This window comes from Cherax quadricarinatus, chromosome 74, assembly GCF_038502225.1.
Source record: "Cherax quadricarinatus isolate ZL_2023a chromosome 74, ASM3850222v1, whole genome shotgun sequence".
NCBI classification, from domain to species: domain Eukaryota; kingdom Metazoa; phylum Arthropoda; class Malacostraca; order Decapoda; family Parastacidae; genus Cherax; species Cherax quadricarinatus.
Window position 1 is genome coordinate 4,163,347 of NC_091365.1, and position 18,384 is coordinate 4,181,730.

The 18,384-nt window shown below is 36.7% G+C and overlaps 1 protein-coding gene across 15 annotated transcripts in view; it reads right to left on the reverse strand.

Annotated features, from left to right (window-relative positions):
* Positions 1-750: 750 nt before the first annotated feature.
* Positions 751-18,384, reverse strand: part of LOC128700180 (uncharacterized) — a 58,909-nt gene continuing 41,275 nt past the window's right edge. For 14 of the 15 annotated variants that reach the window (XM_053793202.2, XM_053793204.2, XM_053793201.2 and 11 more), the window contains 2 exons: positions 13,862-14,083; positions 751-10,372 (listed from right to left, as the gene is read on the reverse strand). In XM_053793202.2, coding sequence (XP_053649177.2) covers positions 8,741-10,372; positions 13,862-14,083 — 1,854 coding nt within the window. In that variant the 3' untranslated portion in view covers positions 751-8,740. The remainder of the gene's footprint in view (positions 10,373-13,861; positions 14,084-18,384) is intronic. The other variant, XM_053793211.2, reaches the window with a different exon arrangement.

Sequence of the window (18,384 nt, forward strand, 5' to 3'; positions counted from 1 at the left end):
ATTGTTATTGTTGTTATTGTAATTACTATTCTATTGCATTAAACTTAATATTTCATGTGGTAAAAGTTTTTTTTTCATACTTTTGGGTGTCATGCACGGATTAATTTGATTTCCATTATTTCTTACGGGGAAAATTGATTCGCTTTCCGATATTTTTGGTTTACGATGAGCTCTCAGGAACGGATTAGTATCGCGAACCGGGGGTCCACTGTAGTATGCTCCTCACTTAGCGACGAATTCGTTTAACAACGTGGTCTCAGGAACGGAACTCCATCGTTAAGTGAGGAGAGGCTATGTTTGTGGGAAGGGGATAAATTTGTAGGAGTCGTGCAGCACCTGAGGAATAGGAGGTAATGAAGTCTGATCCTTGAAGTATGTTTATTTGTAAAACACTAATAAAATCCAGAGTTTTGCTCGCCTCATACCTCCCTTTAATTTCCTGCTATTCTCAATGTTATCACTTGATCGTATATTGTCATTTTCCTTCTAATGTGGTTATGAATTATCTTCATTTGTTTTTACCTTGGTTGCTATGTCCATTCTAAGCTGTTTTTCAGTGTCCCTTGTACAAAGATGATAATTCCTGCCTTTTGTGCTAGCTTCCCTGCTCTGGGGTTGAGTTATCATTATATTAAAAAAGTGGTAAAACCCATATGGGTCATTCAGTATGAGGTCAGCTTCATTCTGCATATGTAGGGAAACAGGAATAAAAGATTGAAGGTAATTCTTTATCATAATAAAAAGAGAGACTAGAAATGGGCACTGTTTATTAACATAATGTTCCATTGCCATCACAAGAGCTATAAGTGATAATTAAATGACTAGTAGACATAAACATGGTACAAAATTTTTCTTTTAAAAGTTATGAAAAGGTTGAATTATAATTAAATTGTTTAAGACAAGTTTGTTTTAATTACATGATTGTGTTGACCTTTATCTAACTTTGTAAATATACATATCAATCACTTTTGAATGTAGTACACATTAATCTAACACTTAATCTAAATCTAATATATTTTTAATAATTATTCCAAGTTATAAATGTAATGAAAGATTTATTTTAAAAAATCACAGCAAAACACATGTATAAATTTCCAACTTAGATCACTCGTTCCTCATTAGGTACTACAGTGATTGTTGAATCACAATATTAGGAGCATATTTCCAATAAATCTTTTTCAAATTTTAAAACTGCTGAACTGACTGCCACTTACATTTGCCATGACCACTGGATTATGTTACTGCCTTGAAATTGGACAACAACTCTAGAAAGCAATCAAGTGATATTCACTACAGCAAAATGTAAAAAAACCCAACACCATGCAGGTTAATCTTCATTCAAAAGCTACACTGTAGTTAAGTGAGAATATTGGAAAAATGCAAACTTCAATGAAAGAGAGCATTACAAGTCAAAGGATGTCATCACAAATCTATTATACTTTGTGCACAATGATTTGAAGCATGATGAAGTGCACAACAGGAATAGTCTATTAGATTATGTATTAGACTGTGGAGATGAATGGTGCAAGGCTGGCTGACAAGTGGATAAAACTAGAAATTTGCAGACAGGAACTTGACTGAGGCATTTCACCTGTAGAACTGGCTTCTTCAGCCACTGACCGATGAAGCTACTTCTACAGGGAAAATATCTTGATGAAGCTCCTCACAGCAAATTTTGTCCATCACTGCCAGATTATGTATTAGTGAACAGAAGGTTGAAGGGTAGACTTGTGGATTTACATGATGTCAGAGTGAATGATACATTTGATCATTTTCTAGTGGAAGCTAGATGGAGGGAGGTGGGGTACAGGGTAACAGTGTCAGTGGGAAAAAAAAGTGAAGGGGTTGATTAGTAAGACGTACAATATGAGCAGTGGCTGGAAGTAAGACTGACCAATGACAGACAAAGTAATGAAGGAAATATCAAAGAGGTATGGTGTTTTATTCAACAATGTAATGGCTGGGTTTATAGAAGGGTTAGTCCAGGCAGGAAGAGGAATGATTGGTATTATGTGGAGGAAAGGGTGGTAAAAAAAAAAAAAATATATATAGTCTATAAAGGATTTTTACCAAGAAAAAACATACTGTGCAATACAGAGATGAAAAGAGAAAGAGAAGTTGAAAAATTAGAAAGTTGAGAACACAAGAAAGAGATTTTCTACATTATGAAACTTTTTATTAGAGGTTTGCTTTGCAGCTGTGTCCAGAACTAACAAAGAAACTTGAGCAAATTTCTCATACTAAAGTTGAACTTCCCAAAAGTTAAGGAGTTCTTAGAATCTATGATCATCAAATCATTTCTTATCCAACAATGCTTCAGAAGTTCAATGTTGTGGAGCACATATCAATCCATCTTGGCCTGCAGTTTCACCAAGGTTTCTTAGGAAATCTCAACCAGTTAATTTAAATGAGGAGATCCTTTTACCATTATCACAGTACATGATCTGATTACAATCCTCCAGAATACAAGTTCTCTTGATGCAAGAAGCAATGAATGACAACATTAGAGATGACCACTTTCACGTGGGCACAGAAGCCCATTTAATTTTCCTTTATAAGTGAAGCTCCATCAATACATACAGCATAACAATCCATCCAGTAAAGGTTTTATGGCTTGAAAATAAAACTGCATACCAACTTTCTCCCAAGAAAGTTTCATGGCCCTGATTTGAATTGATACCAGAGGTTGAGAAACAGTGTATTAAGAGATATGGAGAATTATTTTGTTAAATGTAGATGATGCAATGGAAGTACAGACTTTATGCATGGGACAGAAAGAAAGATTCCTAAGTGAGGATGAAGAAAGTGAGTGAGGCAGTAAACAGACTGAACCTAAAAATGCAACAAGACTGGCTGGGATGAAGACTGAGATGCTGAAAACATGTAGGCATATAGACTGGAATGACTGGAGTACATGCTAAGTTTATGAATTGTATAGCAGAACTGAAAATGCCAGAGCTGACGTGGTTCCTTTGTACAAGAGAAAAAGTGAATAGACAACACAAGAATTATAAAGAAATAAGTCTGTTGACACCACTGGGTGAAATGCATGGCACAAGAGTTATCAAAATAGTCATGGGAAAGACAAAGTAGGATTACATAGGAACAATGTGGTTATAGGAAGCAAAGGAAAGCAATGTGTGGATCAAGCACTGCAGCATACAAATGCATACAATGCATTATGGATTTGAAAAAGAGGCATAAGACAGGGTGGAAAAAGAAGTGATGTGGCTAGTGTTTAAGTGTATGGAAAAGATGGTCCACTATTAAAAGTTGTAAAAGGTTTTAATTGGAGAGTCTCAGATTAGGGTATAAATGAAGAAGTTGAAAGTGATTAAATAATGAGTGATGAGAATAAGAAGTTTTGGGAATGAAAGATTAAATGTCAAACTGAACGGAAGGTGTTATACCAGATTTAATGCAAATGGAATTAGTGAATATATTAAGTTATCTGGAAGGGGCTTGGACTTCCAGCAAGCGTGCATGAGCGTGTTAGATAGGAGTGAATGGAGATGAATGGTACTTGGGACCCGACGATCTGTTGGAGTGTGAGCAGGTAATACACAAATAACCCGCACATAAAAGAGAGAAGCTTACGACGACGTTTCGGTCCGACTTGGACCATTGACAAAGTCACTTTGTCAATGGTCCAAGTCAGACCGAAACGTCGTCGTAAGCTTCTCTCTTTTATGTGCGGGTTATTTGTGTATCGTTCCAGTCACGGTATTGTGCCTTTTTGTTATTTGTGAGCAGGTAATATTTAGTGAAGGGATTCAGGGAAACCGGTTATTTTCATATAGTCGGACTTGAGTCCTGGAAATGGGAAGTACAATGCCTGCACTTTAAAGGAGGGGTTTGGGATATTGGCAGTTTGGAGGGATATGTTGTGTATCTTTATATGTGTATGCTTCTAAACTGTTGTATTCTGAGCACCTCTGCAAAAACAGTGATAATGTGCGAGTGTGGTGAAAGTGTTGAATGATGATGAAAGTATTTTCTTTTTGGAGATTTTCTTTCTTTTTTGGGTCACCCTACCTTGGTGGGAGACGACTGACTTGTTGAAAAAAAAAAAAAAAAAAAAATCTGGAAGTGGAAGATGGGTCTGGAAGATGGGGCTAGAATGACAGTAGGCATCCCAGAATAGATGATGGAAAGAAAATACAAGCTGTTCCAAAGTCTATGGAAGAAAAGAAGTTTCTTAATGAATGCCAAAAAAGGGAATGTATCAAAAGTATTGTGGTGCCAGTGGTTTTTGTATGGAAGTGAAGCACAGGCTTTTGAGTGTTGCAGAAAAGAGGCTGGAGGCAGTGGTAATGCCATGCCTAGCTGAATATTATGCAAAGCATAAAAAAAAAAAAAAAAAAAAAAAAAAAAAAAAAAAAAAAAAAAAAAAAAAATATGCAGTGGTATCAAAGGTACAATTCAAGAAGTGAAAGGGGTTGAGATGGTTTGGTCGGGTAGAATGGGAGAAAGACGGGTGCCTAAATCTGGGGTGGAGAGAATGTTTACATAAAAATTAAAGTAAAGGGTTGAAGCAAGAAGGGAATGTTTTGAGGTAAGAGCTTGAGCATCCAGAAGGCATTTGTGAGCATGTGAAATCAATGAGTGGAGGTAACTGGATTTTGGGGATCAATGTGCTGATGGAGTGAGAGTATAATAAGGAAACCAGGTTACTGAACTTAAGAATGTTAGAATGGGAAGTACAGTGCCTGCATTTTTGAGAGCCTGGTACTGATGCTGTTGTTTGGTGGGCCACTGATTGGTAATCAACATGTACTTATTGAAGAACAGACTAGGCTTAAGTGGTAAGTTTTTTTCTTTTTGGTCACCCTGCCTTGGTGGGATATGGCCAACACTGAAAAAAAATATAAACACACACACCCACACCTCACTATTCAATGTAGCTGAATAGGACTTCATGAAAACTGAAGTTACTAAGCTCAGGAAAGTCCAGTCAACTACTACATACTGCAGTTACCGTAAGTGTCAAAGCTTAGCAAAACGTTTTAAATGTTCTAATCTATTATTGTCGAGTTCTTAAAGCTAACAATCCAATGGGTTAATAAACTGACAAACTGACAATGATGAACTGCAGTAATAAAATGAATATCTATAAATTGTTTGAAGTTAGGATTATATACATCATTTTATTGGTAACGCACCTTTTGCAGGAAAACATTCCTTCCAATATGATTTATTATTTATGAAAGGACATCGAGGGCTTAGTCATCTGGAATGAAAATAATGAAGTTAGATACTGTATATGGAACAGCTTGCTAAATACAGTAGTGCACAATAGATAGGAGCAAGACTTCAATTTTTTCAAATAATCAGTTAGATGAACTTTCAGCATCATCATTCACAAAATATAATAAACATTCTCCAACAGTCTTCTACTTGTAATAAAATTTTACCCAGTAATAATGAATCATCTAAACCTGACTCAAAAATGTTTTATGCATATATATAGAGTATATAATCAATGAAATCAAATATTTAAAACTAATCAGCAAAGTCATGAAACATGTTTCAGATAACTTCCATGAACATTTACCTAATACAGGTACATTATACTACAAATCATCCTTATGTCATTTTTTAGATCACACAATTACTGAAACAGGTGCCACTTTCATATATGACAGGTGATAAGATTTATACATTACAGGCATAGGAAACCCAGAGAAGATTATGCCCCCCAATTAACATTTTTTTTTTTAAGGGTAAGTAGGAACAAAATAAGCAGCATATCTTTTTCCTATCTCCAATAATATTACTTTACACAGTATACAACAAATAGGACCACAGGTATTTTATCATTTTTGACACCATATTAGTCCTAAGGAGTACCCCATTTCTAAAAAAAATAGCTCCCCATATACAAAATTTTTAAACATCATGTTTTTAATTTAAACTTACCAGCAGTTAGCTACATTAGAACAACCCTTCTGATCAAGTATGCAACATCTAGTCAGTTGACTTCAACAAGATAGTGCAAGGAATATAACACAAAAGCAACCAACTACTTAAAACTAGACCAATTGTCCATTAACTCCACTTTGCAGTATAAAAAAAACTCACTTTCCATTAACTTTAAAAGTGCATTATCAATTTAAATGGGAATTTATTAAAAAAAAAAAACGTTTTATATTGGTAATTATACTGCACTATACTGATACATGTAGATAGAAATTACCCTCATGCAGGTACTATCATCCTGCCATACAAGTATAAAATGGAAGCCTGATAAATGTTTTGCACTTTTTCAGGATACATAGTATTGTCATTCTATCTTAGGGATATCTAGCATGATAAGTAATATTAATACTTCTAATGGCACTTTCTCACGTATTGTTAATTTTTTTTTTTTCAAGAAGTCGGCCGTCTCCCACCGAGACAGGGTGACCCAAAAAGAAAGAAAATCCCCAAAAAGAAAATACTTTCATCATCATTCAACACTTTCACCTCACTCACACATAATCACTGTTTTCTTCTTATTCTTTTTAGTAATCTTTACAGGAAAAGGGGTTACTAGCCCATTGTTCCCGGCATTTTAGTTGACTTTTACAACACGTATATTATTATTGTAATTTCAGTAAATTAAAAAAAAATATTTCCTGTATGAATTATTTTCTATAATAAATGGTTTAAAATGAGCATTTTTATAATTAATACCAATGAAGTGTAGGATAACCCCTTCTCCTGTATATAGTACTAAATGTAAAAGGAGAAACTTCCGTTTTTCCTTTTGGACCACCCTGCCTCGGTGGGATACGGCCGGTGTGTTGAAAGAAAGAAAGAAAGAAAGAAAGAAGTGTAGGATGTTTTAAAGTGTATTCACTGTATAATTTGTAATGATCTTGGGGTGCTTATCAGGATGAATATGGAAGACTATTTAAGAATATGGATTAGCATTACAATACATGATTGCTCAAGACCTTCTGAACACACACAAATCTATTTTTAACATGCTGAATATTCTTAGATAGGTTACTTTAATACATTGCAATCCTCAACATAAACCTTCCACAATTAAATATAAAAGTTTTATAAAACAGAAATATATTGCTGGATTCAAAGTACAGAATATATGAAAATAAAATAGAGACTTGCTGAACAAAGAACATTTTTAGCTTTTGTATTTTGTATTTGTGTATTGTTGTAGAGATCTTTTAATATTTTTAGCCCATGAACAATTTCACAATTATTTGCTAATGCCACAGACCTTACCACTCTGCAGCTCAACAGCAACATCAATAGTGCAGTGCTTAGATAAAACTGTGACAAGTCTTTGTGGTTTTGTTAATAAAGTTACAATTGTTACAAGTGAAAACAATACTTATATCCAATTTTCGTGCATTTAAGAATATTAAGTATTAGCAGCATTCCTTTTAAAAGTACACAAGTATAGATTTTAGTCCTTTTGGTCGCTTTCAATGAAAGTTATTCCACAGTAATAAAGAAGTGTACTGAGATATCACACTTTACCATCACATATACCAAATCAAGATGCTACTACATATATGGTACACTATTGTCAGAATGGCACCACCATACTTATGTCAGCTTTAAATATTTACATTTTATGTTACAGTAACTAATTTATATTTTGAATAAGCTAGAAAGCTTCCTTATTTTCTCTCCTACTTATATTTCAGCCACTATATAATATTATTTGCTTCCTATGCCTGTGTCATCTTATATATACAGCATTCACCAATGACAAAATTGATAGTAACTGATTGTCACCTCAGTGACATTCAGTACTGATCAGTGAATTACAAGCAGTTGTTATTTACAAAACATTTTCAGTAAACACATTAGGAATACAAAATGCATAGACTTGTACCAGTAACAATAATGTGAGGGTGTGGTGGAAAGTCTTGCTTTGCACAACAAGCTTATACAGTAGTGGGACAAGGTTTTGATCTGTTAAGATCCTGACTAGATCAAAACAGTGTCCCCATAATAGCTTGTTTTGCTAAGTGTTCTTTTCTTCACTATTGTTGGCACCAATCCATTTAGTTTCAATGTTAAGTTGTGTTTACTGTATCAGTCGTGTAATCAACATCTTTAATTTAATAATAATTTATTTGGCTATCTGGCTTGAAAACTGGGTACTGTTATAATGACAAATATTAATTGAAGCAGAGAAAAATTAGATTTCCAATGGGAGTACATGATAGGGTATAAAGCTTTCGGAATATTACTCACCAAATAATATGCTTTTGTTTCTTCTTCACCTCTGACTCCCCTTGTTCAATACTCAAATTTTTTGTAAAACATCTTTGGTATTGATTATAAAAAATCATTCATACATTCAACTTCTACACACTTACTCCTGTTCCACACTGTAAGCATCCAGAGTGTAATCTGCATTAATGATTAAGAAATATGTGAGGACTACGTTTTGGTGAAGTTTAGATTATAGAGCGTGAAATAGATCTACTTAATACCTACAAGAAACTATTAGTCACAGTAATTGCCTTTAATCAGGAGTAAAAGTATACAATAACATTACCAGCTAAGAGCAGATAATAAATTTACAGTAATGGTCAATATTTAAAGGGATATTTAGCCATATTCTTTGCAATGAAATGTAGTTTGTAAAAGTTACAGTATTCTATAAGAAACATGACACTGTTTATACTAATTGGTTCCCCTGCATATATTCCCCTGAATATATTTGTTATACTAACATATAAAGAGAGCTAGCTACAATGAACCTGGAAGATTCTACTTAACGGTAATACGTTTTTCCTGTTGCACTAAAATTAGGAATAACCCACTCCTGATGACCCTTCCTCTTATTGTATCCATGATGCCCATGTCTACCTCTTTTTTCCTGCTGCTTATGGTAATAATAATGATTATCATTATCATCATCATCATCATCATCATCCTCATCCTCAAATCTTACATACTGTCTATGGGTCTCTTGCTTTCCATTCCTATTGTGGTCATATCTGTCATAGTCATGTAGCCTGCTCGTCTCATATTCATCCTGAAATCTCATATCCTTCCTTCCTTGTGCTCTGCTAAATTGCCAATCTGCCTTTTGTTCGCTCTCTCTTAAGTTACTTCTATCCTTTGCTCGGTCAAACAACCAGTCAGACTTATGCTCCTCTTTGCGTTTGTGCTCACGACCTGTTGCTCTCCTACTAACCCACTCTCCGCTGTAGTGCTGGGTGTGATTCTTACCACGTCGTCGGATAAATGTTTTCTTAGGCCCAGAATATTCTCTATGGTAATTCTTCTTAGATGGTTTCTGCCAGTGGCGCATCAATCCTTTTCTTTTATTGTTATCCTCCTCATCGTCATCGTCATATGTGATATAGTGTTTCTTCTTGTACTTGTCGTCCTCATCATCATCATCATCGTCATCATCATCGTAATACTTTTTCTTATGGTGCTTTCTCTTAAATCTATGACTATCATCGTCATCATCGTCGTCGTCATCATCGTCGTCATCATCATAATGGTGTTTTTTATCGTATTTATTGTAGTGTCCTTTGTAGTATCGTTGGTTTTCATCCTTTTCTTTAATATTTCTATCCCGTTCATTTCTCTGATGATAATTCCGTGATTTGTCATTATGATTGCCATGACTATCGTGTTTCTCTTCTGATTTTTTATTTTTCTTGTCATTCTGCTTTTTATTAGACTCCTCTTTCTGGGATTCTCCCTCCTTTTTATCCTTCTTTTCTTCCTTTTGGCTGATCCTGTTTCTTCGTGATCTGTGACGCTTGCTCTCTTGCTTTTTCTCTTCCACCTTTTCTTTTATTTTTTTAGCTACATTCTTTCTCTTGTCATCTGGTATTTTCTTCTTATCCTCTCCTCCTCCTCTACGTTTTCCTTCTCTCCCCTTGTGAGACTTTGTTTCGGCTTCAGAAGACTGTTCTGAAGCAACATCCTCAGCTTGAAAATCTTTCTTGGCTCCTACTTTTACTACAGGTTTTTGTCTAGCTTTCACGCTAACTACTTCTTCCTCTTTAGGGACTGCTTCTTTGTGAGGCTCCTTCTTGACTTTTCCATTTCCTACTTCTTCATCCTCCTTGTCCACCAGCAATTCTTTTTTAACTTCACTTTCAGGTACCTCTCTTTTCTTTGGTACAATTTCCACCACATCTTCTGTACCTGTATATTTTATTTTATTCTTAGCATCTTTGTTTTTATTCTTAGTATCTTTGTTTTTATTCTTAGCATCTTTGTTTTTATTCTTAGCATCTTTGTTTTTATTCTGAGCATCTTTGTTTTTATTCTTAGCATCTTTGTTTTTATTCTTAGCATCTTTGTTTTTATTCTTATCATCTTTGTTGTCATCATCAGCAGTAAGATCTGCAGCTTCATCAGATTTCACAACCACTTCACCCTATTGAAAAAAGATATCAGAAATTAAAGATTCATAACCATTACATTTCTGAATGTTTCATCCAGTAAATCGCAATAAAACAAATGCCTTATTTCACTCAGGAAAAGTTTACTCTAGGATTTATTAATACTCTATTGAAGTTACAGTAACTAACTTTCTTTCAACAAACCGGCCGTATCCCACCGAGGCAGGGTGGCCCAAAAAGAAAAACAAAAGTTTCTCTTTTTAAATTTAGTAATTTATACAGGAGAAGGGGTTACTAGCCCCTTGCTCCCAGCATTTTAGTCGCCTCTTACAACACACATAGCTTACGGAGGAAGAATTCTGTTCCACTTCCCCATGGAGATAAGAGGAAATAAACAAGAACAAGAACTAGAAAGAAAATAGCAGAAAACCCAGAGGGGTGTGTGTATATATATACTTGTACATGTATGTGTAGTGTGACCTAAGTGTAAGTAGAAGTAGCAAGACATACCTGAGACAGAAAAAAGGACACCAGCAATCCTACCATCATGTAAAACAATTACAGGCTTTCGTTTTACACTCACTTGGCAGGATGGTAGTACCTCCCTGGATGGTTGCTGTCTACCAACCTACTACCTATAATTAACTAACTATAGTCTGCAAATACTACAATGTGTGTGCATTAGTGTAAGGAATTCAAGAAAACTGGTTAGCTGAAAGTTAGAAGTACAGTACCTGTACTCTAAAGGAGGGGTTGAGGATGTTGCAATTCAGAGGGGTCATCTGAACTGTGACATCAGCAAGACAGCAATTAAATGACAGTGAATGAGTTTTCCCTTTTTTATATCACCCTAGCTTGGTGGGAGACAGCCACTGTGTAAAAAAAAATATTTTTTTGTAACATGGGTTATATCTCATCAAAGCAGGGTGACCCAAAGAATAAATAAGAGACAATCACTATCAATGCTCCCTATTTACTTTTCCAGAAGGGCAGAGAGAGCATGGTCCAATGTTCACCCACAAAACTACAATATCCCAAACCCCAAAGAATGAAGAAATGAAAAAGAAAAAGAAAATTACTGTACAGTACTTCAATTGTGATGTGATTGAAAGTACCTGTATAAGCCTTTGTCAAGTTGTTATATATTCTACAGCATTCTAAATCATTTTTATTTTAGTAAAACCAAAATGCATACTACAGTATACAGCAATTTTAATTAGAGAAGGATCAGAATTCTCCATGGGGAAGTGGAACAGAATTCTTCCTCAGTAAGCCATGCGTGTCGTAAGAGGTGACTAATATGCCAGGAACAAGGGGCTAGTAACCTCCTTCTCCTGTATATATTACTTAAGTTAAAAAGGGAAACTTGTTTTTCATTCTTGGCCACCCTGCTTCGGTGGGATATGGTTAAATTGTTGAAAGAAGTAATAGAATAGAGAGAAGGCCTAATGAGAGCATATTATATAATTAGGCCAAAAACTCATAAAGAAAATGCAAACTTGAAATTTCTGTAGTCCTGTAGTTTAAAGTGACTGAATTAATAATTTTTTGAGATGTCATTTAGTTGTGAAAAATGTGCAGTCACAGAAAACTGGCATACAGCTTTTTAGCCTTAAAAGTAAAACAAAACTGCCTACCAAGCTGGCGCAAATTACCCAGTCTTTGGCTGGATATCTATACTAGACAAAAATAATTCAGCATACTAGATTATAAAAATTGTGTAAGTATTTCAAGTTTGAAAGTCAACTGAAAATGACATTCTCAAAATACAGTACATGTACAGTATATGGAAATGTGCAAAAGAAAGCAAAATCATCATTACCTAATTACTGTAAAGTTTTTCACACTACTATCCAAAACTAAAATACAGCCTCTCCTCACTTAACGACAGAGTTCCTTTCCTGAGACCACGTCGTTAAACAAATTTGTCGCTAATTGAGGAGCAAACTATAATGGTGGTGAATTTGTGTTAACCATTTTTTATATTGTTTTAATGTCACCTTTGCACTATTTATAACATTTCTAGTATATTTTTAAATGTTTATACAGTAGTGTACTGTATACAGTGGACCCCCGGTTGGCGATGCTATCGGTATCCGATAAATCCTGTAACCGATGCATTATATCACAGAAAATTTGCCTCGCTTCCCGATACAAAATCCGGTATGCGATGTGGTTCGTACGAGACGTGTCCATGTGTGGCCTGAACTGCCCCGTGTGTGCCAGTGTTTACAAGCCAGCCAGTGTGCGCGCATCTAAGGATACATTCGGTACATTCCATATTATCCATATTATCACTTTTTGGTGCTTGTTTTTGCAAAATAAGTCACCATGGGCCCCAAGAAAGCTCCCAGTGCCAACCCTTCGAGACCAAGGGTGCTAATGACTGTTGAAATGAAGAAAGAGATAATTGCAAAGTACGAAAGTGGAGTGCGTGTGTTGGAGCTGGTCAGGTTGTATAGTAAACCCCAATCAACCATCTCTACTATAGTGAGCAAGAAAACGGCAATCAAGGAAGTTGTTCTTGCAAAAGGTGCAACTGTGATTACGAAACAGCGACCACAAGTGTTAGAAAATGTTGAGAGACTGTTATTGGTGTGGATAAATGAAAAACAGATAGCATCTCTTAAGCAATCATTTGTGAAAAGGCTAGGCAGTTGCATGACGATTTGGTAAAAAAATTGCCTGCAACTAGTGGTGATTTGAGTGAATTTAAGGCCAGCAAAGGTTGGTTTGAAAGATTTAAGAATCATAGTGGCATACATAGTGTGATTAGGCATGGTGAGGCTGCCAGTTATGTTGTGCGACAGAGGTCCAGTGACTCTCAACCTGGTCCTAGTGGCATTAAAAGAAGAAGGGAAGTAACCCCGGAAAAGGACTTGCTACCTCAAGTCCTAATGGAGGGGGATTCCCCTTCTAAATGCTAACACCATCCACACTCTCCCCTCCTCCCATCCCATCAATCATCACCAGATCTTCATTAAAGGTAAGTGTCAATTATTCTTTCGTTATTTATTGTTATTTATTGTTATTGTTGTTATTGTAATTACTATTCTATTGCATTAAACTTAATATTTCATGTGGTAAAAGTTTTTTTTTCATACTTTTGGGTGTCTTGCACGGATTAATTTGATTTCCATTATTTCTTATGGGGAAAATTGATTCGCTTTCAGATATTTTTGGTTTACGATGAGCTCTCAGGAATGGATTAGTATCGCGAACCAGGGGTCCACTGTACTGAAATAAACAGAATAGAGGAAGTAAGATCTAAAATACATTATTTAGTTAGGAATACTGATCAGAGAGCCCATCGTAAGTCCATGGTGCTGGTAAACGAGTACGTCGCCAAGTGAGGAGAGGCTGTAATGCTTTGAGCATACTTAAGTATTAATGATGAGTCTTATGGTATGTACCTGATAGCAGGGAAATGTTCAATAAATAAAACTGTTAATATTTTTTAAGCACATACTACCTTTCTCTGATTTGAGGTGAATAAAAAATTAAAAATAATAATTCCTGCTCACCTCTAAGTCTTTCCAGGTCTTATCAAATTGTAATCCAAGAGCTGTGAGTTGATCTGTGAATGTGCTGAGAGTCTTCTCTATTGATGTTTTGCCACGTCTCAGGATGTTGCTACGTCCAATCTCTTTCACCTTGTTTACAACATTAACAATCACACGATTCATTCTTGCCAGGGTGTCACGGCCAACAGCTGCCATTTTATCTGGTTGGCTAAGTTCCTTAAGCTGTTGAAAATAAAGTAAAATGTAAAAATTCAAGACAGCAATAGCATAAATTGCTTCAATAATGCAAGTGTCAGCATTGATAGCTGGTTAATATATCAGCCTTAAGTCTGATCCTTGATAGCTGGTTAATATATCAGCCTTAAGTCTGATCCTTGCTCTTTATACTCTCTTGGGTTGAAAAAATTAATGGGAACCAATTTAGGATGATAGTTACCATGATACTCCTGTGACAATCAAGGCATGCTGACAGTTTAGAATTTGTCTCAGGCTTTTCCTAAGGAATATACAGTGGAACCCCGGTTTTCATCTTTAATCCATTCCAGAAGGTCGGCCAAAAACCAATTTGTATGAAAACTGAAGTAATATTTCCTATTAGAAATAATGTAAAACTAATTAATCCGTTCCAAACACCCAAAAATATTAACAAAAAATACATTTTATAGAGAATAATTATAGTTTTACATACAGAAAACAATGAGAAATAAATATAAAGCACTAATGAAATGGATAAATGAACATTTAACCCTTAAACGGTCCAAACGTATATATACGTTCATGCGTGTAGCACCCCAAACATATATATACGTTTTCTTTGTCATTCATTCAATATTGCCACAATAAGCCTGAGTCACCCAGACATGGGAGAATGGATGTGCGCCATATTAAAATAATTGGGCATGCCTGGGTACCATATGCTCTTTTTTCCTTTTAAAAGAAAAGATTTTTTTTTCCTCAAAAAATTTGGGGCGCTACGCGAGTGAACGTATATATACGTTTGGACCGTTTAAGGGTTAAATCACTTTTACCTTTATTGAAGACTTGCTGGCATATGGAAGATAGCAAAGAGGGGAGAGGGAGGAGAGGTTATCTCTACCACCGTCACTACCACCCTCTACCACCATCACTGCCATCCTCTACTACCATCACTACCACCCTCTACCACCATTACAACCACTACCACCCTCTACGTGTAACAAAGGCAGACTGAGTCACGAACGTACGAGCAGCCGCATCCTGCGGGCAGGCAGACACACATCTGGTACAGACAATTTCCGAGCAGATGTATGAAAACGGGGAAAATTTCACCAAAAAAAGTGGTAGAAAACTGAACTGTATGATAACTGGACCGAACGAAAGCCGGGGTTCCACTGTAAGTTTGGGGACACAAACCTTTGTGAGAAGTCATGAAGCCTATTTTGGGGTGACATCACCCCACATTAGTGTTTCAACATCTGGAAATGTGGTGCACATGACTTAATAACTATATGAAAATAATGAAAATAAGAAAAAATTTTGGAGTGAGTTAAACAAGTTAAGAAAGCCTAGGAAAAGTATGGATTTGTCAGTTAAAAACAGAGTAGGGGAGTTAGTAGATGGGGAGAGGGAGGTATTAGGTAGATGGCGAGAATATTTTGAGGAACTTTTAAATGTTGAGGAAGAAAGGGAGGTGGTAATTTCATGCACTGGTCAGGGAGGTATACCATCTTTTAGGAGTGAAGAAGAGCAGAATGTAAGTGTGGTCGAGGTATGTGAGGCATTACGTAGAATTAAAGGGAATAAAGCAGCTGGAACTGATGGGATCATGACAGAAATGTTAAAAGCAGGGGGGGATATAGTGTTGGAGTGGTTGGTACTTTTGTTTAATAAATGAATGAAAGAGGGGAAGGTACCTAGGGATTGGCGGAGAGCATGTATAATCCCTTTATATAAAGGGAAAGGGGACAAAAGAGACTGTAAAAATTATAGAGGAATAAGTTTACTGAGTATACCAGGAAAAGTATACGGTAGGGTTATAATTGAAAGAATTAGAGGTAAGACAGAATGTAGGATTGCGGATGAGCAGGGAGGCTTCAGAGTGGGTAGGGGATGTATAGATCAAGTGTTTATATTGAAGCATATATGTGAACAGTATTTAGATAAAGGTAGGAAGTTTTTATTGCATTTATGAATTTAGAAAAGGCATATGATAGAGTGGATAGAGGAGCAATGTGGCAGATGTTGCAAGTATATGGAATAGGTGGTAAGGTACTAAATGCTGTTAAGAGTTTTTATGAGGATAGTGAGGCTCAGGTTAGGGTGTGTAGAAGAGAGGGAGAATACTTCCCGGTAAAAGTAGGTCTTAGACAGGAATGTGTAATGTCACCATGGTTGTTTAATATATTTATAGATGGGGTTGTAAAAGAAGTAAATGCTAGGGTGTTCGGGAGAGGGGTGGGATTAAATTATGGGGAATCAAATTCAAAATGGGAATTGACACAGTTACTTTTTGCTGATGATACTGTGCTTATGGGAGATTCTAAAGAAAAATTGCAAAGGTTAGTGGATGAGTTTGGGTAGAAAGTTGAAAGTGAACATAGAAAAGAGTAAGGTGATGAGGGTATCAAATGATTTAGATAAAGAAAAATTGGATATCAAATTGGGGAGGAGGAGTATGGAAGAAGTGAATGTTTTCAGATACTTGGGAGTTGACGTGTCGGCGGATGGATTTATGAAGGATGAGGTTAATCAAAGAATTGATGAGGGAAAAAAGGCGAGTGGTGCGTTGAGGTATATGTGGAGTCAAAAAACGCTATCTATGGAGGCAAAGAAGGGAATGTATGAAAGTATAGTGGTACCAACACTCTTATATGGATGTGAAGCTTGGGTGGTAAATGCAGCAGTGAGGAGACGGCTGGAGGCAGTAGAGATATCCTGTCTAAGGGCAATGTGTGGTGTAAATTTTATGCAGAAAATTCGGAGTGTGGAAATTAGGAGAAGGTGTGGAGTTAATAAAAGCATTAGTCAGAGGGCAGAAGAGGAGTTGTTGAGGTGGTTTGGTCATTTAGAGAGAATGGATCAAAGTAGAATGACATGGAAAGCATATAAATCTATAGGGGAAGGAAGGAGGGGTAGGGGTCGTCCTTGAAAGGGTTGGAGAGAGTGGGTAAAGGAGGTTTTGTGGGCGAGGGGCTTGGACTTCCAGCAAGCGTGTGTGAGCATGTTAGATAGGAGTGAATGGAGACAAATGATACTTGGGACCTGACGATTTGTTGGAGTGTGAGCAGGGTAATATTTAGTGAAGGGATTCAGGGAAACCGGTTATTTTCATATAGTCGGACTTGAGTCCTGGAAATGGGAAGTACAATGCCTGCACTTTAAAGGAGGGGTTTGGGATATTGGCAGTTTGGAGGAATATGTTGTGTATCTTTATACGTATATGCTTCAATATGTGAAAAAAAAATTAAACTGTTGTATTCTGAGCACCTCTGCAAAAACAGTGATAATGTGTGAGTGTGGTGAAAGTGTTGAATGATGATGAAAGCATTTTCTTTTTGGGGATTTTCTTTCTTTATTGGGTCACCCTGCCTCGGTGGGAGATGGCTGACTTGTAAAAAAAAAAAAAAAATGAAAATACGTACTGTATTCTACACCTGGAGTTTACCTGGAGAGAGTTCCGGGTATCATCGCCCCCGCGGCCCGGTCTGTGACCAGGCCTCCTGGTGGATCAGAGCCTGATCAACCAGGCTGTTACTGCTGGCTGCATGCAAACCAACGTACGAGCCACAGCCCGGCTGATCAGGAACCGACTTTAGGTGCTTGTCCAGTGCCAGCTTGAAGACTGCAAGGGGTCTGTTGGTAATCCCCCTTATGTATGCTGGGAGGCAGTTGAACAGTCTCGGGCCCCTGACACTTATTGTATGGTCTCTTTAATGTGCTAGTGACACCCCTGCTTTTCACTGGGGGGATGTTGCATCATCTGCCAAGTCTTTTGCTTTCGTAGTGAGTGATTTTCGTGTGCAAGTTCGGTACTAGTCCCTCTAGGATTTTCCAGGTGTATATAATCATGTATCTCTCCCGCCTGCGTTCCAGGGAATACAGGTTCAGGAACCTCAAGCGCTCCCAGTAATTGAGGTGTTTTATCTCCGTTATGCGTGCCGTGAAGGTTCTCTGTAAATTTTCTAGGTCAGCAATTTCACCTGCCTTGAAAGGTGCTGTTAGTGTGCAGCAATATTCCAGCCTAGATAGAACAAGTGACCTGAAGAGTGTCATCATGGGCTTGGCCTCTCTAGTTTTGAAGGTTCTCATTATCCATCCTGTCATTTTTCTAGCAGATGCGATCAATACAATGTTATGGTCCTTGAAGGTGAGATCCTCCGACATGATCACTCCCAGGTCTTTGACGTTGGTGTTTCGCTCTATTTTGTGGCCAGAATTTGTTTTGTACTCTGATGAAGATTTAATTTCCTCGTGTTTACCATATCTGAGTAATTGAAATTTCTCATCGTTGAACTTCATATTGTTTTCTGCAGCCCACTGAAAGA